This window comes from Petaurus breviceps, unplaced genomic scaffold, assembly GCF_028583685.1.
Source record: "Petaurus breviceps papuanus isolate PSGF00001 unplaced genomic scaffold, PetGlider_PUasm1.0 180, whole genome shotgun sequence".
Classification (NCBI taxonomy): Eukaryota; Metazoa; Chordata; class Mammalia; order Diprotodontia; family Petauridae; genus Petaurus; species Petaurus breviceps.
Genome location: NW_027185782.1, coordinates 1,441,108 through 1,465,430, shown reverse-complemented (window position 1 = coordinate 1,465,430; position 24,323 = coordinate 1,441,108). Strand labels below are relative to the sequence as shown.

Here is a 24,323-nt window from a genome sequence, read left to right as displayed (position 1 = left end):
GTACATTTTTTTCTTTTATTAGACCACAGGGAAAAGTTAGTTTGAATTTATCAAGATACAAAACACAGACAATGCTGACAACATACTGGACATTACACAAATACAAACACTTTAACAGAAACAAAGACAACACAGACACATAGAAGCACTTGCTGGAGAAATCTTTTCTAATTCAGAAAAAAAAGTTTTTAACTCAGAAACAGACCAAACCAAACCTGACTGATTAGAAGGCAGGTGGAGTGTTTCCATCTGTAGATAAGGGTGATGTGGCAAACCCTCACCCACTATAATACAAAGGCTCTCAGTGTCAACCCATAAAAACCATTCTGAGTAGATAAGCCCATGGCATTCCAAGGTCATGGTCCCTGGAACTCCATAGCGCAGCCCATCTGAGATTCCCATTGCCTGCCATCATTTACTGTAGGTAAAATTGTCAATGCTGCTAGAGATCAGAACCAGAATCCTAAAACCACAACCCAAACCCAGTACCATAAGTTTAGGAACCAATGAGGGGTTATTGAGTTCACCAGCAAGGGAGCCCCGCCGACACAGAAGGGAAAGAAGTGGAGACTCCCCAAAGGAACAAAAAGACAAAACTTATGTTTCAGTTTAGTCAGGAGGTAAATTGGGGATGGGGTGTCTCAGGATTGGACAAGGCTGTTAATGGAGGCTTGTGAGGATGGAGTAGGGGATGTGGTATCCTGTGATTAGACAGAGCCTGTCACTTGGAGCTAGTAACAGGAAAGACTCTTCAGATTAGCAGTCTCTTGTAATCCCACCCTAACAGGATAAATCGTCCTTGCTGTTTTAGCAGTAAGGAAAGTAGCTGGAGTGGGGGTGGAGGGTTCGACAACAGGGTCAGGGGCAAGACAGAGGAACAACAAAGTCGTTTCTTTAGCTTTCTCAGCTACCATATGAAATATCTGTACAGACCTGAACATAATGCCTGGAATATAGCAGGCACTATGCAAATACTTATTCCATGACCACCACCCTTAGTTTCCCCATTCCATAAAGGGACACCATGACTTCAGACAAAGGTGTAACCTTCTATAGTGGGAAGGGAAGACCAGCTTGGGCTCCATGCTCAGCTGCCAACTAGTTGTCCTTTGTTATTACCATGACTTTAACCCTAAAGTTGGGACCTCAGTTTCCTTGTCTAATGGGAAGAAAAAAGGGAACCACTGCATACTTCACAGGGTTTGATGACACTGCTTTGAACTAAGCTGCTAGGTGCATCCCAACCACATTATTTAGTATCTGTTAATACTATTTTCTTTTCTACATGGCTCTAGAAGGTTGGGATCCCTGGGAGTGGGAATTACGTATGTCATCTCCAGTACTCCAAAGGCAGTTAATAAATCTATGTGGACTCCCATATTTGTTGGCTGTGTGACCCTGGGCAAAATGCTGGCCTCTTGTGATTTTCAATTTTCCGATCTATAGAGTATGTTAATACTTTTAAGTACTCACTTCACAAAACTGAAAAACTCTTGTCCATCTTTATTGTCACACATGCAAAAAAAAATGAGCAGAGGAAGGAACTATCAAACATAGAAAGCAGACCATTAAGTTGCTTCTGTAATACTGAAATAGCATTAGTGACTCCATTTTGTCTTTATCTACCATTTTGTGAAATTACGTCTTAAAGTCATCTGAGTTTAGAGAAGTCACAAGATTACTCCCCCTTCCAAGTGTTCCCCAACTTGAAGAAAGACAACCCCCCTTCCTTTCTCTCCTGATTGTTTCCTGATCCCCTCGACCTCTCCTCATGGTCTCTATCTCCCCTCCTCCAGTAAGAAACCAAGCATGGTAATCCTTGCATCCTACTTTTCATTCCCTCCAAACTGTATATTAAGCAGGTAAAAACCAAAATTCAGGGTTCCTGGCTACCAAGAACATTTCTGTTTTGCAATCAACTGCCTGCACTGCTAAACAAATTGTTTATCTGGACGCTACTGTTTATTTTAAAATGAAAACTTCCCTCTCAGGAACATACACTGTTAAATAAAGGTAAGATTTATTTGAGGCGATTGAGCTTAGTACAAAAAACAATTTATCTACAACACTGGTTGGGGGGGTTGGCAGAGAAGGAAAAATATTATGTCTCCCATTTCTTCCCCCCCCCAAATCAGGAAGTTTACTTCCTACTACTATGGAAGGGTTATTACTAGTCTATGCCTCTACACCACCTGGTCAATTTCTACAAGGAGTAGGGAAGGGTTACTGGTTTGAGTTCAGACATATCCTGGAAACTCAGGGATGAAGTCTGAAGAGGCTATGTTCCTACTTTCTGTTTAAATCCTGACCCTGGGGAGGTGAGGGGAAGGTCCATTTCCCCAATCACCTCTTGACTAGAGCCAAGACTGGGTTAACCTGTAGGCAGCTCTGGCCAGCTGGTTTCTTTAAGCTGAGAGAATGATCAAGATGTATTTATTATAACTCCACTTGCCAAAAGTTGGGTTTTAAAGACAAATTTAGCTTTCTGACAGGATCCTATCCCTGTCTTCACCATGGCTGGGGTCTCTAGTTAGTCTCCATCTTCTCTGGAGTTTTCTCTGACTCACTAGAGGTCTGGCCAGATGGAAAAAACGGTCCCACAAGCCACGTGAGGGGTGTGTTGTGAGCGACATACTCAATCATCTCATCCAGGGACTCTCGGGCCTTGTTGACCCGCTCTCTACTCTGGGTCAGGACGCTACTAGAGAGGTCCTGGAAGGACTGGACTCCTGAAAAAGTGGCCCGAAGCTCTTCAATCTGGGTGTGAGCCTGCTGTACTTTGTCCTGGATGTTGCTAGGAAGGCCTTGGATACTGGATACAAGCTGTAAGCAGTTACCCTGAAGCTGCTGAGTGACATCCCGGAACATGGTAAGGGTACGAGACTCAACCTGCTGAAGAGAGGGGAAGGTAGAGAAAGGTTAGGCAATCACCACTGCTACCCAAAAGCTTGAAGGACTGACCCCAGCTTCTTTAGAGGGGGTAAAGGGGTGGGGAAAGCACCACATGATACTGGATGTAAACATGTTATGGTTTTGCTGCATTTCCTTTTTTGTCTTTATTATAAAGTAAAAGTTCTTGACTGTCAGTGTTCTGGACCCTTATGTCATTCGGGGGAAGTCTAATGAACTCCTCAGTCTCATATTTGAAAAATGCAGAGGTTTAGGAACAAAATCAATTACATTAAAATCATAAATCAAAATGGTTTTCTTTTGAAATGGTGATGACAGGCCTCAAGTTAAATATCTCTGGGGTAAAAGAAAAACCAGGCAGGCAGTGGAATCTGACCTTTCTTTAATAATCAAAAAGGGAGTCACTGAAGACAGAGCAGCATCTCTACTGGATCTGTGACTAAGAAAGACTTCTCCAGCAGTGGTATGAATGATGGGATTGAGGGGTAAGAGAGTGAAGGCAGGAAGACTTGTACTGATAGACACTTACAAGAGATGGTGGGGGAGAAATAATAGGAAATTTAGGTGACTTAAGAACAAAAGATACATTAAAATGTATCTTAAAGAAATCACTTGGGGGGGCTAGGTGGCATAGTGAATAGAGCACTGACCCTGAAGTCAGGAGGACCTGAGTTCAAATCTGGCCACAAAACTAATCATGTGACCTTGGGCAAGTCACTTAACCCCAATTACCCTGCCTCCCCCTTCCAAAAAGCAAAAAAAAAAGAAAAAGAAATCACTTGGAAGAACCAGGATTTAGGAGATCCAATTTTTAATTCTACCTCCAGACTGACTATGTTAAGAACCCTGATGTCACACTTCAAAACTTTTAAAGAGGTTCATATTCAAATTTCATCCTGAATATCACTAGGATGTATTATAGGTATTTAGCCTGATTTCATGGGCTAAGTGTCTCAGTGGATAGATAACCATGCCTGGAGTCAGGAAGACTTAGCTTCCTGACCTGGCCTCAGATACTTCCTTTACTAGCTATGTGATTAAGGCATGTCACTTAATTCTCTTTGCTTCAGTTTCTTCATCTGTAAAATGATCTGGAGAAGGAAAATGGCAAACCACTCCAACATCTTTGCCAAAAACCCCCAAATGGGGTCACAAAGAGTTGGAGGGGACCGAATGGCAACTGCTGCAGTTATCTCTAAGAAGGAGATTTGACAAAGGCTAACTTGTTTAGAGGGCTACTAGGTCAGAAAATCAGACTAGAATTTTCACTGTCCTGCCCTCAAGGAGGGATCTCTTCCAAAACTCCCTAAAGGAATCCCCAGGGCTGGCTGGAAGTCATCAAGTGACTGGACACTTCCTCAACAGTACCACAGCATACAACTTTGGTTAAGAAGTCCTTCATAAACACATGAAAGTCTGCTTCCCAACTGGTCCAACAGCAACAGCTCAATCCTTTAAAGGTCTAGAAATCTAACATTTTTTTAGATGTTTGAATTAGCATTTAGAAACCAAGTGAGAAATTTATCCTCTGAAGTTTCACTACAACTTTTCAATGAGAACAGCTTGTTATAGGCATCTAGACTTTAGGGAGAGTGAGGCAAGAGTGACCTAGATTTACTAGTCTAGAAGGCTTATTTTTTTTTAAAGCAATTGGGGTTAAGTAACTTGCTCAAGGTTACACGGCCAGTTATTTCTGGGTGTGGTGCTAAGTATCTGAGCCCAGATTTGATCCCCAGGTCATCTCGACACTGGGGCCGGTGCTCTTACTCGATGAGCCACCTGGCCACCCCTTAGAAGGCTTATTAAAAAAGAATGGAAGGGCAGTTAGGTGGAGCAGTGAAGAGAGCAATGACCCTGAAGTCAGGAGGACTTGAGTTCAAATACCCCCTGAGACACTTGACACTTAACTAGCTGTGTGATCTTGGGCAAGTCACTTAACCCCAACTGCCTTGCTTTCCCCACCCTAAAAACAAACAAATAATATTTTTTAAAAAAGAAAAAAGAATGGAGAGTTATTTTATTAGGTCTCAGTTTCCTCACCTGCAAACTGAGGGGCCTGGATCAGATAATCAAAGACTCCTTTTAGTGGGGACATTCTTAGATTCTATAACTTGTTCTTAGCAAACTGTAAGGTGGATTTTAGTGTGTGTAGTCAATTTTTATTATTTCTTAGAGTTCAGTTTCCCAGGATCCATAGCCATAACTCAGGCAGTAGATACAAATTCTCATGATCATTGTTAAAAGCATCACAACCCTCACACAGCATTATATGATGATAAATCATATAAACATCCCCTGCAACTGTGCAGTGAGATACAGGAATGAAGTGATATAAACTTGTGCGGCCATTGCTGGCAATATGCCTTCTTTGTCTGTTGCCCTATAAAGCAGGTGGGCACTGGTCAAGGGGTGGGGAACCTTCAGGGTTGAATGCACAAGCTGGAATGCTGTGTGTGCCTTGATGGGCCCCCATCAAGGCTTGGAGGGAATCTGTGTTTGCTTCAACCAGCCCCCAATGAGGCTTGAGGGGATTTAGGGGAATGCAAAAGCTGTGCCTGTCTCAAATGACCCCACTGAGATGTAGGGGTAGTTGCCCCCTCCCCTTCTTGTTGACCCCTAGAGAAGGGTGATGAGGGAATGCTGTAGGAGTTGTGCTTCCATTATCAGCAACCCTCTTGAGAAAAGCAGACTAGAATAAAGTAAAATTATAAACCCCTTCTTAGTGTCTTTTCTGTCTTACTAGATCAAGAGTGAACGTGTGCTAGCAGCCATCCTGTGTGCTAACGTTACTTGTCGTACACAGATCCATGCTAGTTCCTAGTGCTCATCTTCAGAGGCGAGGGAGAAGTAAGACGTCAACGGACAATAGAATGTAGTGATACTAGAAAAAGATTAAGAACCTGCTCTTGTGGGTGGCCCAATGGGCAGCTCTGTGGTACAGTGGATATAGGGCCAGGCCTGAAATCAGGAAAACCCATCTTTGTGAGTTTAAATCTAGCCTCAGATACTTATTAGCTAGGTGACCCTAGGCAAGTCTCTTTAACCCTGTTTGCCTCAGTTTCCTCATGTGTCAAATGAGCTGGACAAGGAAATGGTATATCACTCTATTATCTTCGCCAAGAAAACCCCAAATGGGGTCATGAAGAGTTACACACAACTGAAAAACTCAACAACAACAAAAACTTGTGCGTGATCCTACCTCTGGTTTAGAAGCAGCATCACTAGAGTCCTTCAGTTCCTTCTGGTTCCAGTTGAGCCACATTTGGTGGAGCTTATCCTGGCCATCAAGCAATTTCTGAACACCACCCTGCTTTACATTTTCAATCTAGAAAAGGGAGAAGGAAGTGAGAGAATGAGAGAGAGAAAATTCCCAAGTACAAAACCTTTGGGCAACCAGCAGAGAGAAGAGAGAACACCTCATGTGTCTGAGTAGCCTGAAAAACCTTAGAAAAACAGCATGACCTCCAAGAAAGTTACAGAAAAGGGGATAAAGAAAAGCAACTCCCTGCAATGAGCAGAACCAGGAGAACACTGTACACAGCAACAGCAACACTGTGCAATGATCAACTGTGAAAGACTTCGCTCTTCTCAGCAATACAAGGATCTGAGACAATTCCAAAAGACTCATGATAGAAAGTGCTGTCCACTAGCCATGTGACCTTGGGCAAGTCACTTAACCCCAAATGCCCTCCAAAAAGAAAAAAAAAAAGAAAGTGCTGTCCACATGCAGAGAAAGAACTGTGGAGTCTGAATGCAGATCAAAGAATACTATTTCCACTTTTTTTCTCTCTCATGGTTTTTCCCTTTTGTTCTCTTTCACAACATGACTAATGTGGAAATGTTTACACAACTGTACATGTATAACCTACATTAGATTGCTTGCTGTCTTGAGGAGGTAGAAGGGGAGGGAGAAAAATTTGGAACTTAAAATCTTATAAAAGTGACTGTTGAAAACTATCTTTACATGTAATTGAAAAAAAGGTAAAATATTATTATCTATGGGGAAAAAATAGAATAGCAAGTTCTTCACGTGCAGAGATCTTGTCTGAGGCCTTCCTCAATTCTGGGAGATAAGCCCTAGAGTGCTTCTGAGCTACAAAATTATATTATGGACAAGAAGCTCCTTGAGGGCAGGAACTGTCTTTTGCCTCTTTTTGTATCCCCAGCGCTTAGCACAGTCCCTGGAATGCAGTAGGCACTTAATGTTTTTGATTCAATGACTGGATGAATACTTTCCTACATGTGGAAGGGTTAATCTTCTATTATTTAGCTATAATGATTAATGAAGATGGCCTACAGAATCAAATCCAGCCTGATGCCTATTGTCCAGTCCCTAGACTGAGTGGGGAAACCTTACCAAGCTGATGGCCTGAGAGAGCTGTAGGAGGGCTTCTTGGGTATTCTGCTTGGTCTGCTTCAGTTTACCCAAGGAGTGCTGGTAGGCCCTTTGGTGGAGCTTGGAGGACAGGGAGCCCAGGCGAACAAAGTAACCCTGTTGCTCCTTCTGCTGCTGGACGGATGCCATGTCAAATCCTTCCAGGGAAGTAGCAATCTTAGCTGCAGGGAAGAAGTTAAACATCAATAAATCAATCAAGATGTATTAAGGACATGTGCCAGGCACTGTGCTGAGCACTGACAGTCCCTGCCCTCAAGAAGCTCACAATCTAATGGAAAATCTAATGGAAGAGACCTGCCCCTCCCACCCCACCGGGAAGCAAGGGATAGCCTCCTCATCTCCCAGGGTGAGGCCAGAGGGCATCACCATTCGGGTGGCTGGAAGGGGAAAGACAAGTTTTTACATAATCGTTTGAAGCACCTTTAAAGGGGTCAACTCAATCCACCAAGTGCCAGATATGACAAAAAGGCAGTCTCTCAGGCCAGTCTTTTCTACGGAGGACAGAAGTGTCCCCATAAAAGTAAACACAAAGAAGGAATTAAAAGTATCAAGAGTAGTTTCGGGATGTGGGAAGCCTTACAGTGAGAGATGGTGTGATGATGTAACAAAGACAGTTCTCATATGCACAGGAGACAGTAGCTCAACTATAATTGGAAGCTGATGAGGGATTCTAAAAGGCAGAAAGTAGAAGAGTTTGGGGGAGGAGGTACTTTCTTCCCCAGAGCCATAGTTTCAAGCTTTCTGACTTGAGGAGCAGGGCTCACTGCTGATCTACACGGTCACAGATTATACAGAATGTCCCCCTGTAGGGACGATAACAAGAGTTGGATAAGCCAGTCTGAAGCATGGCAACCAACAGATGGGAAGGTCCAGTTTCCAGCTCCCTGCATCCCTTCTAGAGTTGGGGGGAACAACTATGTTTGTGGAATGTTTACATATACACTATCATTAAACATACTGTAATTTTTGCTGACCTGCCTTTTCTTTTAGTTGTGTTTTAAGGCTTTGTAAAGAAGGGTTACATTTGGAAATACATGACATAAAAAAGGGGGCATCAATAAAAATCAACATGTGAGAGAACCCCGACTTCTCGGACCAGCTTGCCCAAACAGCCCCGTGTAATGTAATGTAATGTGACGTATAATTGTATACGTCACATCTATAAAACTGGGAAGGAAGGAAGAAGGTTCTCCTATCAGACTGTACTCTATTGAGTGCCTCCTGGCATGGAGAGGACCCTGGATAAAGGCAACAGTGTAGGATTTGGCCAGCATTACCACACTAGAAAGGCCCCTCCAAATGCAGAGGGATTTATCAGCAGGAGGAAGAGTCTATCTGGGATAAGGTTTTGGCCATAGTAACCCATAAGCAATCTTATTAAACCTAGGGAAGAGATGATCTGTGGTGGAAGCAATACCTCCTTAGGGAAAGTTATGTATTCAAGTATCAGCAAGGGAGGGTAGAGTTAAAGATGGTTACTAGGTGGTCTAACATCATAATCTAAGGAGCTAGCCAAAGCCACTATCAGAGGAAGTTAAGTTAAAGTGGCAGCACTGAATCTCAATGAATCACTGTTACAATCCTAGGATTCATTAACAAATTAAAAGAGGAGAGGTAACTTGGAAAAGTCAACAGACTTTTTGAACTCAGAAAGTCTGGGTTCAAATCCTATGCCTGTCTTGGGCTATTACTTATGTGACCCTGGGCAGATGGCTGTGACCTGAGGTAAAATACTTTTCTTCCTGGAAATTTCCTGTGGATGAAATCAGATCCTTTACCTGAATGTAAACACATCAATGGCTTAGAGGACAGCGGTAAGATGAGAAATGTGATGACTTAGAGAAATATTTAAAGAAAATTGGTCAGGATGAATATGCACGTCGGATTTTTAATTTCATGATTCGTAAGTTGTATTTATTGTTTTGATTATTAACTGGCATTTGTAGATCACCTATATGAAGTTTAAAATGTATAAAGTAGATAAATGTTTTATACACACAAACACACACAAATGTAAAGTGTACATTCATTAGCAGGTTATCTAATAACTCAGGGTTTACAAAATGTAGAAAAATAGAGAGAGAAGTAAAGACTTTAAATTAGTATATATGCAGCTCAGCTACCAATCTGCTGTCTAAGCAAGGAAATAATGTAAATACAAATAGTCTTTTAAGACTGAGTCAATCTATAGAGTAAAACTTATACACTGAATTTCTGAAGAAAGGCTTAGTTGTAATATAGTAAATGAGGCACAAGGTGGAAATATCTGTGTGTTTGTATTTTAGCTATATAACAAGGACAGTTAAGTCTTAAGATGAATATTAGAAAAAGTTCAGTTTAAATGCAGTAGGGTTCCATTTTTGGTACATCAAAAATTATGTCATTGTGATAGAATACTACTGTGCTCTAAGAAAAGATGAGCTGGTTGATTTTATAAAAACATGGAAAGATTGCAAGAAATAATGAAGAGTGAAATGAGCAGAACCAAGAGAATGGTAGATACAGCAACAGTGATATTGTTTAAAGAATAACAATGAATGACTAAGTTATTCTGAATATTATACTCCAACGAACTACAAAAGACCTGTGAAGGAAGATGCTATCCACCTCCAGAGAAAAAAAACTGAAAAACAGAAGTATGCACAGTATGGTTTTACTTAAAATGAACCAAACAAATAAATAAATGAAGTGAAATTAAAAAAAATTATCTCATAACTATTAGTTTGATGTTATTTATCTTTCATTTGAAGACTATACTAGGGTGATCAAAATAGTAGTGTAATAGTGGTGTTAGTGAAACTCAGTGTCTTAAGAAATAATCACAGGAACATGCCTTGTGAAATCATGTTTTAAGGAATTTGCTTAATACTATTTCTGTAGCTGAAAGATAATAGATTACCTACCTTATCTGAGAGAGAGAGAAAGAGAGAGAGAGAGGGAGAGAGAGAGAGAGAGAGAGAGACAGACAGACAGAGAGAGAGAGAGAGACAGAGACAGAGACAGAGACAAAGAGAGACAGAGAGAGAGAGAGAGATGTGACCCAAAGTTCTTCCCAGGTGCTTTAAGAACCAAAAAAAGTCTTCTCCATAGCTAGCTAGCTACTTAATTCCTAAAGAATCTCCCCAAAGCAAGCTAAGTAGGTATAATCTTAATGGGATTTAAGATCTTCCTGCCCATTAAGGGAAGCTTTATTAGGGGGGGCCTGCTGTTAAGGAAGGAAGACTTTCACAACTTTTGTTAATTTCTAATTAGGCACTGAGTCCTGAGGGTTGTAATGCCCTTTGGTTCTAAAAAGGGTATAAATACTCTGAGGTTAGCATTTTGCTTTAGGGCTTATTCATTGGAAGAGTGTTCCTGTGATTTGGCCAGATGAGACTCTGAGAAGCTGTTACCCTCCCATCCACCTTTGAAAAACCCAGATGTTGGAGCTTCTCTCTCTGATAACTATGTATGTATTGTCTTGGTCAGACAGCTGGATCTGTCTGTTGATCTGTGCTGATTTCTCAGACAGTTAGAAGCCCTGTCTGTTGGTGTTTTTTTTCTCTGCTTGTATTTTCTCTGAAGTTCAGGGTGCTAACTTTGCTTCTGAACTAGTGAATGTAATTTAAAAGGTTGTTAATCCTTTAATCAGTTATCTTTCCTAGTAAAGCAGATCTAGGAACCTGTGCTAGCAGCCATCCTGAGGGTGCTAGTGTGGCTGCTGTTACAAGAAGGCTAAAGAGCCTTACCTAGCTCTTCATCTGTCATGGGTAGATAGTTGTCAACCCATTCTTCAGATTTTCCTAACACAGTATCCATGCCACTGAGGACCATCTGTCCTACTTTGGAGCCCATAACTGTGTTGACACTGCTGGTCACCATTGATTTGGTCATGTCTACCCCACTCTGGACAGCTCCTCGGGTCATATCCACAGCCTCCGTCACTCTGCTGGCCATAGCATCTTTGGCACCCAAAACTGTACTGGAGACTGCATCCTTGGCACCGGTCACTTTGGAAGAAACGAGTTCCTTAGTATCAGCTATAACCTGGGAGGCAGAGTATGAAGTTTAATATTCTCGATTCAGAGCAACTCCTCTACCACCCAGACCCAAGTAAAGACAACTAGGCTGCTATAGCTCCTGCCTCCTCAGCATCTACAACTACTGATGACCCTAAAGAGCGACTTTTTGCCATCAAAGTCCATTATCAAATGGCATTACCAAGTGATTCATCATCAGAAACTGATATGGTTTTATTAATAAAAAGAACATTAGATGCATTACTATAGTCTCTTGGGGAGTCCTTACACTTGAAATCTAGGTCACCTTATTCCCCTATTAGAACATAAGCTCTCTGAGAACAAAGTAGAGTTTTGCTTTTTCATTGGCATTCTCAGTACTTAGCATAGAAATCTTCCTAGAGTAAGGAAGGGCTTACTAAATGCTTTCTCATTCGGGTCAAATGTTTCTCTGCTAGCTACATGTACAAGACAGCCAAGCCACTGTGAGGAGCCTTGCTTAGACTAGCTTCTTAAACTTTTTCCTCTCAAGATCCTTCAGTACAATAAGTGCTGGGCCTTAGACAACCTTATTCCAATGGTTTTTGGTGCTATCAGGTTACTTTTTAGTCATGTTTACTTCCATAGGTAAAGAGATACTAAGGCAGAATCCTGTCTAAGGACCATCACTCACATCCTTCAAGAGTGGGGTCTTGGGGTGGCTAGGTGGTGCAGTGGATAGAGTGCACCAGCCCTGGAGTCAGGAGGACCTGAATTCAAATCTGATCTTAGACACTTAACATTTACTAGCCATGTGACCTTGGGCAAGTTACTTAACCCCAACTGCCCTGCCTTCCCCCCTCCAAAAAGAAATTTAAAAAAAGTATAGTCTTGTTCCATTTGGTATAACTTTAAGGGAAGTGAATTGACATTTATTCAGTACTAACTACAGACAAGGCTTGACAAATATGATCTTATTTCATCCTCACATCATCATCCCCATTGTACAGTTAAGGAAAGTGAGGCGAACAGGGTTAAATGGCTTGTCCAGAGTCACACAGCTAGTATGTGCCTGAGGCCATATCTGAACTCAGGTCTTCCTGACCCTGGGCACAACACTCTTATATAAATAAATATTCATATAAAATGAAGCCTAATGACTTCACATGTATAACTGATATCAAATTGCTTGCCTTCTCAGTGGGTAGGGAAGGGGTGGAGAGAGAATTTCAAGCTCAAAATTTAAAAAGAAAACAATGTCAAAAATAAATAATAGATTTCAGAAAAATAAAAATGGCAAGACATGAAGGTTTATTACACAAAGAGATCTGTAGAATTATGACTGGATACATACACTGCCTCCAACTTGAGATAAATATTTGTTGGTTGGGTGTGCCACTGCTGCGCCACCTAGTGGCTGCTCTCCTCACTGCTTTTTCTTGATCCTCACCACTCCTAGCATATCCCTGTCTTGTAGGGTACGGGAAACCTCTATCCAAGGTCAGCAGTATAGTACAGCAGAAAATACCAACTGGGAGTTAGAAGTGCTGGGGCTGAATCCCAGGCCTGAACATTAGTTGAGTAAAACCAGTCTCCACTAAGCACCGATATGCCAGATGCTTTAACAGGAGCAGAGACAAAGATACAATTTAATACGCTTGGTCCTTGAGAAGGCTACATTGTACTCTGAGGAAAGGGAGGGGTGGGAGAAGGAAGTATTTGTAGTCAGATGTACAGAGATAGTAAACAAATCATGTGTGGTAAAATTAAAGGTAAATGATCACCTGATTCCAAATAACTGATAAAAAACACTGCTCACCTCAAGACAGAGAACGTATACTTGAGATGAGGAGCAAGGGAATGCAGTTTCTGGATGTGGCCAACATGGGAACTCATTTTCCCTGACTCTGCATCTATGAAACAAGGGTTCTACCTTTCCAGTGGGTGGGGTGAAATGGGAAGGAGAAAACTAATAAATGCTTCATAACTGAAAAATTAAGTTAAATTTAAATGTAAACTTTTTTTTAATGTTTGTTGAATTGGAGGGGAAACAAAGGAATTAGGAATTCAAAGAAGGTGGCCACGTGGGATAGCATTCCAGGCACAGGGGGACAGTCAGTATAACCGCACACACAGAAGTAAAGATAGAATGTCATGCCCTTCAAGGTTTGGAGCAAGGAGGCCTACTAGCTGGTTTGAGATTAAGAGTTCAAGAGGGTAGAGAATGTAGGTCTAGGAAGTTAGAGCCAGAGGAATTTGAATAACATGGTTAGAACATTCCTTTAGAAATATTTGGCAGATGTGTGAAGGACAGATGGGAGGGGAGAGAGATTTGCAATAATCCAGGTGAGAAGTGCTGAGGGCTTGAACTAGGGTGGGGGCTCTGTGAAAGGTGTCATGCCATTTGAATCTATTTTATTTGGCACACAGTAAGCTCTTAATAAAAGATCTTGCATTCATCCATTGTCAAATGGGGAGAAACTTAATCTTTCCTTCTAGAGTTGGAATAAGCCTTCCAGTATTAACCAAGTTCTGGGTTTAAGGCAGAGTTTGAGTAAGAACCAACTCTCCCAGCCTCTAGTCCCATGGTCCCGGAAAGATGGAAAGCTGGTATGATGTACCTTCTCACTCGGCTGTTGAAGAATTGGTAGTTTTTCTTCCAGTTTGTCCAGTCCTTTATGAGCATATTCGCTGGCTGATGCAACTGGCAGAGGTTAAGGAAAAGAAAGGAGACGTTCAACATTACCAACAAGTTTGAACTGACACTAAAAGCTTCTACTAAGGGTCCCCTTGGATTCTTTGTGGCAAGGAGGTGACCTTGGAGTCTCAGAAGCTAGGTCCTGCCAACACTCATCTTCTGAAGGCATTCTAAGCACCAGCTGTCCCAGCCAATCATGTGGTAGCTAAGTTCTGAGAATTACCAGTTTAACCTTGGGCTGTTGTGTTTTCCCCCCTTTCTGCAGAAACCCTGAAGGCTGAAAAGGACATCACAGACCTTGACATGTTCAAATCAGATCCCTTAAACAATAAAGCCCCATAGGACTTGCTGTAGTATTCTAGCTGATGAGATCCTGACATGGTCTAATACCCAAACTGTTAGATTACGACAGAATTAAGGGTGGATTCCTATTACCCAAGAGGAAGTTGCAAAATGTTTTTCTAAGGAGCTGTCCTCAGGGCCATTACTCACTCTGAGGCTCCAGTTTAGAGAGAAGTGGTTGGGCCCCACTGACAGCGGCAGCGGCGAGAGTCTTTGCCCCTTGCTCAGCAAGGCCACACACAGATTTGACGTATGGGTAGTTTTCCTTAGTGGACTCATAAGCTGCAGAGACCATGTCGCAGGTGGAACTCAAGAGTGGCATACTGACCACCCTGTTGACTACACTCTGATGTAGAAAAGAGAAAGGTCAAACTGGCTGTAAATCAGAGCACCAAAGTACAGGAGAGACAGGGAGATAGAGACAGAGAGACAGAGAGAGAGAAGGGGAGGGGATGGGGGAGAAGAGAAAGGAGAGAGTCAGAGAAGGGATAGGAAAGAGATAGGGGAAGGGGAAACAGATGGGGAACGGGGAAGAGGAAAGAAAAAAAGAGCATAATAGACTTCACTGTAAACTAGATTCCAAGCCTACATCAACCACTTACCAGTTTAGTAACTAGGGGCAGGTCCCTTCTCCTAGTCACCCAGGCCTTTTGATCCAGCTTTCTGACAGTTAAAGAGGGCTTTGCAGCCGCTAAAGTTTCTTTTAGAGGTCTGGCACTCCTTTCTAGATTTGCCTCATTCAAAACAAGTCAACCTATAAGGGATCTTAGTCAAGACCCTCATTTTACTGAACAAGGAAACTTGGAGGCAAGAGAAGGGAAGGAAACTGTCTCAAGTTCAAGTCAATGTCTAAGCCAAGGTCAGTGATCTTTTTTGCCAGACTAGGTTCTTCTCTACTTCCAAATTTCTCCTAATTAACTCCATTTAGGCTTCTTTCACACTGTCTTTTTAGTATTTGAAATTAAGGCCATTGATAAAGGCCAAGATAAAGCTCATCAAAAGCAAGGATCATCCTATTTCTCTAACCTATTCTTCTTCACAGCTAACTGACCAGTCTCCTTGTACTTGATTTGGGAAAAGACGGGACAAAGCATTTATTAGGTATCTACTAGGCAGCTAAATGGCTCAGTGGATAGACTGCTGGACCTGGAGTCAGAAAAACCTGAGTTCAAATATGACCCCAGACATTTACTAAGCTGTGTGACTCTGGACAAGTCACTTAACCTTGTTTGCCTCAGTTTCCTCATCTGAAAATGAGCTGAAGAAGGAAAATGGCAAACCACTTTAGTATCTTTGCCAAGAAAACCCCACAGACAGTACCAGGATGCTGTGGTCCACAAGGGCACAAGTCAGACGTGATAGAACAACAAATGTGCTACAAATGAATGATGACACTGCATTTGTAAAGTCTAAAGAACTTTACAAATATTATCACCTTTGATCCTGGGAGGTAGATCTATTATTATCCCCATTTTGTAGCTGAAAAAAGTGAGGCAGACAGAGGTTAAGTGACTTGCCCAAGATGACATGGCTACTAAGGGTCTGAGGCTGGATTTAAACTAGGGTCTTCCAGATGCCAATCCTAGTGGCTGATCCACTGTGCTGTCCTAACTGCTGCCCCTCACCTAGGACACTCCATCTCCCACCCCCTCCCACTGTCTTTACACTAGCTGGCAGCCCTGCCTGCAATGCTTTCTCCTTCCTCCTCTCTGCTTCTCAGCTTCCTTTATAAGTCCATTCAAATCTTACCTTCTTCTGAGATAACCTTCCACCTGGTATGTACCTAGTAATTTACATGCTGTATCCCCCCATTAGAATATAAACTTCTTGAGGGCTAAGGGTTTTTTTCCTTTGCCTTTCTTTGTATCTTAGCACATAATAAATAATCTTGACAATAACTTCTGATATTGGGAGGTTATTCTGTGATTCTAGGATATCCTGTGACCTCTGAGAACAGCTTTGTTTTTTTTTTGTTTTTTTTTTTTTTTTAAGTTTCAAGCCATCCCTGGCTTCATTTGTAATAGGATTATCCCTCCTCCTCAGGGAAAATCAAAGCAGCTCCATAATACTTTAGGGAATAAGCTTCCTTCATGCTTTCATTTCCAACACTGCCATCTAAGGCAGCCTAGAGACCAGGGAAGGCTAACCTGCCAAGCAGAATCAGTCATCTACATGGTTATCATGCCTTAAAGGTTTATGAAACTCTCCACAACAACCCTATGAGGTAAGGTGTATAGATATCATACCCATTTTACAGATGGGGTGGGGAAAGAGGCTGAAAAAGGAGTAACTGACAAAGGGCCCACAGAATATAAATAGCCCAGCTGGACTTTGTACTTGGGTCTCTCGACACAGAATTAGGAAATCCTATTCCATCCCAGTTACCTAATCCATAGTTCCTTTTACTCCCTGATTCTGAGTCTAAGCACCTAGTCAAGAAAAGCGGCAGGTGGAAGCAATTTCCCCTCCCTCCTGGCCTCCGTTTCCTATCTAGAAGTGTTGCCATCTCAGGCTGGTTCTGTGGAGGGTCATACCTGTTGCACTGGCTCCCCAGCAGCTGGGGCACTGGCTCCGCTCTCAATTTCACTGGAAGACATCTTCAGAGTAGAAGGCACTGGAAGTCAAAGAGAAACAGTTGCTGCCCTATGGATCTATCAGCTGGCTAAAGTCCGGGACCACGTAGAAGCTGGGCAGAGGTCATCCCAGCTGGGACTGCTCCCACTCTCTGCCCTGCTTCTTAGATGTCATCAACTGCAGATGCACCTGACTTCATCAGGTGAGGCCCTAGCTTAAGAGCTAGGGCACAGCTATGGCAGACAGTGCTATGGCTCTTTAACACTCCAGACTTAAGAAAGACTTCCAGGAGCAAGGAGATAATGATATAACTCAACAAAGTGGCCTCTCTCTATGTGGGTGGAAAGGCTTAGCTAGCCAGCTCTCCAAGCAAAAAGGAGCCAGTGTGAACAACTCCCATTTCCCAAGCACTTTTATCAAGTAGCCAATATATTCCCACTGGATTCTTCCCACCTATCCCAATAAGGTAGATGACACAAGCAGTAGCCCCCACTTTATCAAGAAATAGAGGCACATTGCCCAGGATCACATGGCCAATAATTAGCTGAGGCAAGACTTGAACTCTGGTCCTAAAGAGGAGGCGACACTCTGCCCTGATGAAGGTGACATTGCTCCTCCAGCTCCTCCATCTGCCCCAGGCTAAAAGCCCGGTTTCTCCAGGTGGGAAGGGTGGCATCTTCCTTTAGCCAGAAGGCACAGGTTCAGGAAGAGACCTGCCCCCCTGCCCTACCCCACTTCTGTCTTTTTGCAATGGGCTCAATATAACCACAGTAGGTCACTTAAAGGTGTTTATTGTATCTGAACATGCAAGGCACAGCCTGAGTCTTCCCTCAACGAGTCCTTCCTAGAAAAGAACGAATTAAGGACAAGAATCCTCTGTGAGAAGTGCTGTAAATTGCCACCCATTTCCAGTTATCAGGTATCTGAATTTGGCTCCTGCCTCTGATCCCATTGTTTGAAAGCTGGCCCTTCTATGGGGATGGTAGGAACCTCCCTCTCCCCCTCCCCCCCCAGACATACACATACACACAGGAAAGGGGAGTGAGGAGTGAAGAAGGGAACTGTATATTCAATGACATACTATCTTCTCTGTAGTACTAGTTGCAGAAGGGTCAGCTGTATAAAGGAGGCCTGTAAAGTATTTTCCAAGTGTCCCATAGATTGGCTGAGGATGATCTTGGGGAGGTTGTGAGGTAGGGGAATAGAAGGTTAAGACCCAGGCTTGGATGGGTTGTAATCTGTAATTTTGGGGAGGTGGGAAGGGTGCATGTGCAATGTTCACATCAGAGGAGATCACAGATTCAGTGAAATACTGAGGTAATTCCCAAGTCATGGCCCATATCCAACCACCACCTGTGTGTATGGCCAAAAATCCTCAACGATTTGCCAATAACAACAATAACAGTGCCCAAAATTTGGAGTCAAAGGACCTGGGTTCAAATTTTGTTTCATGCTGAGTGATCTTGGGGGAGTTTCCTCATCTGTAAACTAAAGGGATTCCTTCCAGTACTCCTAGGAATGAAGGGACCATTTGTCAATTTTTATTCTCTCTGACTCATCCTTCCACTTTCCTGATTCAGAAGCCAAATCAGCATTCTTTGGGTCATTACCCCATCCCCCAGGCCCAACTACATCCTGTTGGAGGTCAATCCACCCAGAAAGAAATTCAATTCAAGCAATTATTGAGAGGATGGAGAAACTGGAAGTGTTAAACTAGGGCTAAACAAACCATACTGACTTGGTCTGTGGGTAGAAATGATTCAAATTACAGCCTTTGTAAGTGTGTTAAGGGGTGGAAGGGAAGAGGAAGAGAAAAAGGAGGCAGTTTCTGATCTCTAAGCTTTATGGGTATCAGTTCCCCCCCCATCCCAATACCAGATGGAAGTGAAGTGAGGGGAGGGGAAGAGTCTGCCCTTCCCCAATGGGCTGTGAGTAAGACTTGTGACCTTTCCCTCTGTTAAAGGGGAGCCATTACAACCTAATTCTGACAAGCTATAAATATATCTGAATTTGGGAGGAGTTGAAGAGACTTTTCTTTGAATTCAACTAAGATGAAGAACCCATGTTTAAAGGACTAAAAGAATACAGGTAGTACTTTTATGGTAGATTAATTCATATATAAACTCTAGAATGCTTTGGTTGGAAATACTGCTTTGACCACTGAGGTCAGTAGCACTCTAACCAAGATCTCAGTTATAAAGAGAAACAGAGAGGCCTGTATGGCTTAGGTCTCTAAGATGCCTTCAACAAATGTCCTCCACTCAAGTAAATGAGGGCTCCTAGATACTAGGCACAGCTTCAGGGCTCAGTGGGTAGAGTGCTAGGTCAGAAGTCAAGGTCTTCCTGAGTTCAAATCTGGCCTCAAACACTTAGTAGCTGTGTGACCCTGGGCAAGTCATTTAACCTTGTTTGCCTCAGTTTCCTCATCTGTAAAATGATCTGGAGAAGGAAATGGCAAATCACTCCAGTATCCTAACCAAGAAAACCCCGAAAGGGGTCAGATATGACTGAAAAACAACAGAATAATGACAGCAAAACCCCGGACTAAGAGCTAGACAGGTCTCCAGAGGCGACTTTAAAAGCCTTTAAAAGGCCTGAAATAGCCTAAATCACCTCTTTTGTTTTGCATATGAAAAAGAGGTCCAGGGAGTGTGACTTATCCAAGGGAGCAGAGGTGCACGTGTGCAGAGGTGTGCAGGAGGGATCTGAACCTAGGTGGCAGAGCTCCAAATCCCATTCTTTCTACTTCAGCAAGGTGACTCCAGACTTGTAGAGGTCATCTAGCCCACCGCCCCTTCTTACTGGGAGAGCCCCCCATAAAACCTTAGTGGGGACCTACAATCTTCAGCCTCAAGGAGGCCTTGCCTGGAGGCAAGGAGGCCTCTCAATGGAGAGCCTCAGCTAATACTCCACCGTGCCCCTTCAGGTCTGGCTCACACCGGCTGGGATTTCACTCTGCTCAACTCCACCCTTCAGTTAGTTGAGTTGGAATGAAACACGAGCCACCCTGGAACCAGCCATAATGAAGAGTGGGGTCAATAAGACGGGTCAGCTAGACCCTCCACACCCTCCTTCAAGCCCCAGGTGAAGGCTTGCCCTCCAATATTCGACTAAGGAAAGGGTGTGCAGCAACTCAGAAAGGATGCAGGCCACCAACGAGGCTGGGAAATTCCCCCTCACCCTCCCACCCAACTTTCTCATAATGAGCCTGGGGAAGTCAGTTAGGCAGGCTCACGGGGAAAATAAGTCTATTTCCTTGGTGGAGCCCTCACCTCAAAAGTGACAATGAAGGCCATAAACAATGGGGGAGATGGGAAATTGACTAGGGGACAGGTTCATACCATTCTTAACAATGTAGTCTGCACCCCGCCCACTTTTACCCAGGAAATTGGGATGGAGAGGAGGCCTCCCAGCCCCAAACTCAAAAGAGGTGGGCGGTGGGGGAGAAGGTGGAGGAGCTTCTAGGAAAGGCAGAACCGGGACAGAGGTGGCAATGGAGGGTTTGGCCTGTGGCTCACACAAGCTTTTAGCCTCCATACCTAGGCAGGCAGGGCAACGGCAAAGAAAGCCAGGTCCTTGATTGGCGACTGACCTTTCACCCAAAAAATAAGCCACGCCTGGCCTGGAAGGCAAACTAGACCCCTCCTCCACCTTCTCTGGGACTCACACCGCTCCCTTTCCCTCCCCCCCTCCTCATTTCACTTACCCCAGGGAAACGTTCTGTTTTGGGTCGACGTTGATCCCCCAACTACTATTCACCCCGCGGAGTAGCAAAGATCTGTATCTTTATGGAATTCTACAAACTCAACCCGGATCAATCGCGACTCCAACTTGTACAGCTCACGGGCGGAGGGACTTTTAAAGTAGTTCTGGAGGAGACGCCTGATGGACAGGCCGTGGGAGCGAATCTGGAATCGGGGCCTTCCCCACGCCAGCCAATGGGGAGTTCGGGGCCGGCTAGAATGTCGCAACTTGTGGAAATAGTGGCAGCTCTGTCTCGAGGCTCGGTGACTGAACTGGGGCGGGGCGGGGCGGGGCAGGGCAGGTTGAGGTTGGGGGCGCATTCTTTTGGAGCACCAGAGCAGGCCTTCGGTGACTCCTTAGAAGGTTTTGTCTGGGGGGCAGGTAGCTGGTTTCTGACTTGGGGAGGAGGGCATACTGCTTCCCCCGCTCCGTGCCTCGACTTCCCCTCGGTGGCCTGCTAGAACCAGTTCCTCCTACCTCCAGGCTTAGCTGCCAAAGAGGCACCTTTCGCTCTGTTGCCCTTACTTTTCCAGTCACAGCTCGGGCCAGTGCTTCTACGGCTACTTCTTCCCTCTCCAACATATGGCCTTCTTCTGGTCAGCTGGCATCTGTTTGGGGGAAGGTGAGTGACCGAATGTAGAGCAGTGTAATGTTATGTATTCACTCATCTCTGCTGACGGCTTCATCCCCTACCAGATTGTGACCAGTATTAAACTTTTCGTCTCTACTCTCTCCCCTCCACCCTCCTTCGAATAGAGCCTTCTACACAAGGCTCTGCCCACAGTAGGTGCTCAATAAATGTTGAATATTGAGGTTGCCCTTGTAGAGGGAGTGAAAGAAGCAGTATGAAAGTCTGAGTTCAAATCCCAGTTTTACCACTTTCTACCTAAGCAATTAATAACAAAACAATCAGCATTCACATTTAAGACTTACATAGTATCCTACCAATACCTAGAGCCGAGGGTACAAAAACAAGAAAAAGTCCCTTTTCTCAAGGAGCTTACTTATATAAGTATATGCAGAATAAATACAAATGATGCAAGGAGGATGTTGCCGGAGCTTGGTCTGTTCCCTTCAAGAACAATTGTATGAGGTATTGTTAAAGAATAGCTAGGTGAAACGCGAATTTGAACTCATGAAGATGAGTATTGCTGATTCTAAACCCAGTACACTAACCACTTTGCCACTTATCTGTCACAGAATCAAGAAGCCTGAGTTAAGTCCGGCCTCAGATTCTTATTAGCTGTGTGACCCTGGGCAAGTCACTTATGCTGGTTTGCCTCAATTTCCTCATCTGTACAATGAGCTGGAGAAAAATGGCAAACCACTCCAGTATCTTTGCAAAGGAAACCCCAAATGGGGTCAAGAACAGTCAGACTTAACTAAAAATGACTGAACTGACAACAAAATAGGTGAGAAGGAAGTGAATTTCAGGTATGAAGGATGGACCTGTTGCCCCTCTAGAAGACTTGAAGTTGTAAGGGAGTCAACAGTTTGAATTAGTGGAGGGAGTTTCCACAATGGGAGTTTCCCTGGGGTCCCTCCATCCCTGCCCCTCCTCACTTCTATTGGTAGAAGGAACATTCATATCAATGAAGTTACACATCAGTCAATCAATTTACTAAGTGCTTCCTGTGTCCCTTACTAAGGTAGGGGTCCAAAGAAAGGCCAAAACACCCAAACAGTTCCTATCCTTAAGAAACTTAGGCAGAAATGAAGGAGATATGGTGTAAAGAAATGGTTAATTAAAGTTACATCCATGGAAAATAACCAAAGGTGAGGCGTCCAAAAGGAGTATGTAGAGAGTACATACAGTGAATGAATGGAGCTCTGGATTTAGAGGCAGGAAGCCATGAGTTTGAATCTTGTCAAAGACCCTTTCTAGCTGTGCAACTCTGGGCAAGTCACTTTGTCAGCCTCAGTTTCCTTATCTGTCAAATGGGGAGAATAACAGCACCTCACTGGGTTGGTATGAGAATTAAAAGAGATAGTATATTTAAAGTACTTTTTATTAATTAATTTATTTTTAGTTTTCAACATTCATTTTTACAAGATTTTGAGTTCTAAATTTTCCTCCTCCTTACCCTCCCCCCTCTCCAATTTGATATAGGCTCTACATGTATAAGTATATGTAAAATACTTTACAAACCTTGAAGTGCTGAGTAAACCTTAGCTTTGATCAGTGTTGTCCAATAGTCTGAGAGGGCAGTCCAAGCAAGGCCAAGGTTATTCTCAAATCCCTGCCTCCTGGTTAGGGTAGGGAAATTTCTTAGGTGTTGGGATTCTAGAATGTAGCCTTCTAGATGAGAAAAATTTCTCTACAGCAGCAGCCTAAGGTTGCTTTGAGAATAATTCCATTTTTGAGAGTTTGGAAGCAGTGTAAGATCTTTTATTCTTGGGCTCAAAGAAGTACAGATGGTGACTCTAGCCATGAAATTAAAAGACGCTTGCTCCTTGGAAGGAAAGCTAGGGCAAATCTGTATAGCATACTAAAATGCAGAGATATCACCTTGCTGCTAAAAGTCCAGATAGTCAAAACTGTGGTTTTTCCTTCCAGTCGCAATGTATGGCTGTGAGAATTGGACTAGAAGGAAAGCTGAGTGCTGTAGAATGGAGGCTTTCAAATTGTTGTGTTGGAAAAGACCTTTGAAAGTCTCTTGGACAGCAAGGAGATCAAATCAGGCAATATGTAGAGAAATGACTCAGGCTATTCACTGAAAAGTCAAATACTGAAGCTGAATCTTAAATACTTTGACCACACAATAAGAAGATGGGACTCATTGGAAAGACCCTGACATTGGGAAAGATTGAAGGCAAAAGGAATAGGGGACAGCCTAGGATGAGATGGATAGATATGGAAACAAACAAACATGAATGTGGACAGATTTTAGGAGACAGTGGAGGATAGAAAGGCCTACCATGCTATGATCCATGAGGTCTGGAAAACTCAGACAGGACTGAACAACTCAACAACAATCATACATATAAGACTATATTTAGAGAGGCAGCAGAGAATAGTGCAGTGTAAAATACTTTATAATAATCTCAAATAGCAATGGATTCCTGCAGTTGCAGATTGACTTAGAAAAACACAAATTAACATTATCCGTGTTATATTTTATTTATTTTACTAAACATTTCCCAATTACATTTTAATCTGGCTATGGCCCATTAGGGAGTTTCATGAGAGGCATGGGGAGATGGGGAGAAGGGGGAGTTTGACACCTCTGGTATAGTAGATAAAATGCTGGCCTTGTCTGTTGAACATGCAGTTGCATTCCATCCTCAACACTTTCTAAACTATGTGGTTACTGGTAGGTCATACTTAATTGCCCAGAACCTTACGTTTTTAATCTGTAAAATTGGAATAATGATGCGTATAGTGTTAACCACAAAGGATTGTAAGGATTAAATGAGATAATGTATATAAAATGCTTTGCAAATTGTAAAGTATTATGTGTTAGCAATAATTATAATTGAGGCTTGATATTAGGTGCTAATGATATGAAAAATGGAATAAAATACAGTTCCTCTCCTAAGGGAACTAAGTATCCAACAGGTAGAGGTGAAGATGAGGAAGAGATACAAATAATTATAATACAAGTTAGGTGAAGTCAAAGTAGCTTAAGAGTTTTAGGAAGGAAGACAATTCCAAAGGACTTATGATAAAAAATGCTATCTG

The 24,323-nt window shown here is 43.0% G+C and overlaps 1 protein-coding gene across 2 annotated transcripts; it reads right to left on the bottom strand.

Annotated features, from left to right (window-relative positions):
- Positions 1 to 1,998: 1,998 nt before the first annotated feature.
- On the bottom strand, positions 1,999 to 20,811 carry PLIN3 (perilipin 3). Of its 2 annotated transcripts, none has more exons than XM_069086792.1 (8): positions 20,604 to 20,811; positions 16,858 to 16,937; positions 14,474 to 14,669; positions 13,905 to 13,987; positions 11,035 to 11,332; positions 7,268 to 7,467; positions 6,110 to 6,235; positions 1,999 to 2,889 (listed from the first exon to the last, which is right to left on the bottom strand). In XM_069086792.1, the coding sequence occupies exons 2-8, from the start codon at positions 16,918 to 16,920 to the stop codon at positions 2,527 to 2,529; spliced, it is 1,329 nt and encodes a 442-aa protein (XP_068942893.1). In that variant the 5' UTR covers positions 16,921 to 16,937; positions 20,604 to 20,811; the 3' UTR covers positions 1,999 to 2,526. The 2 variants fall into 2 exon arrangements, with proteins under 2 accessions (XP_068942893.1, XP_068942892.1); XM_069086791.1 differs by having other exon boundaries at positions 1,999 to 2,892; positions 20,604 to 20,809.
- Between the last annotated feature and the right edge of the window lie 3,512 nt (positions 20,812 to 24,323).

Coding starts and splice junctions, on each gene's coding strand:
- PLIN3 (XM_069086791.1), bottom strand. CDS start 16,920: ATGTCTTCCAGTGAAATTGAGAGCGGAGCCAGTGCCCCAGCTGCTGGG. Junction 13,988..14,473: donor CTCTAAACTGGAGCCTCAGA/GTGAGTAATGGC, acceptor AACCTCTGCCAG/TTGCATCAGCCAGCGAATAT. Junction 11,333..13,904: donor TTCAACAGCCGAGTGAGAAG/GTACATCATACC, acceptor TCTGCCTCCCAG/GTTATAGCTGATACTAAGGA.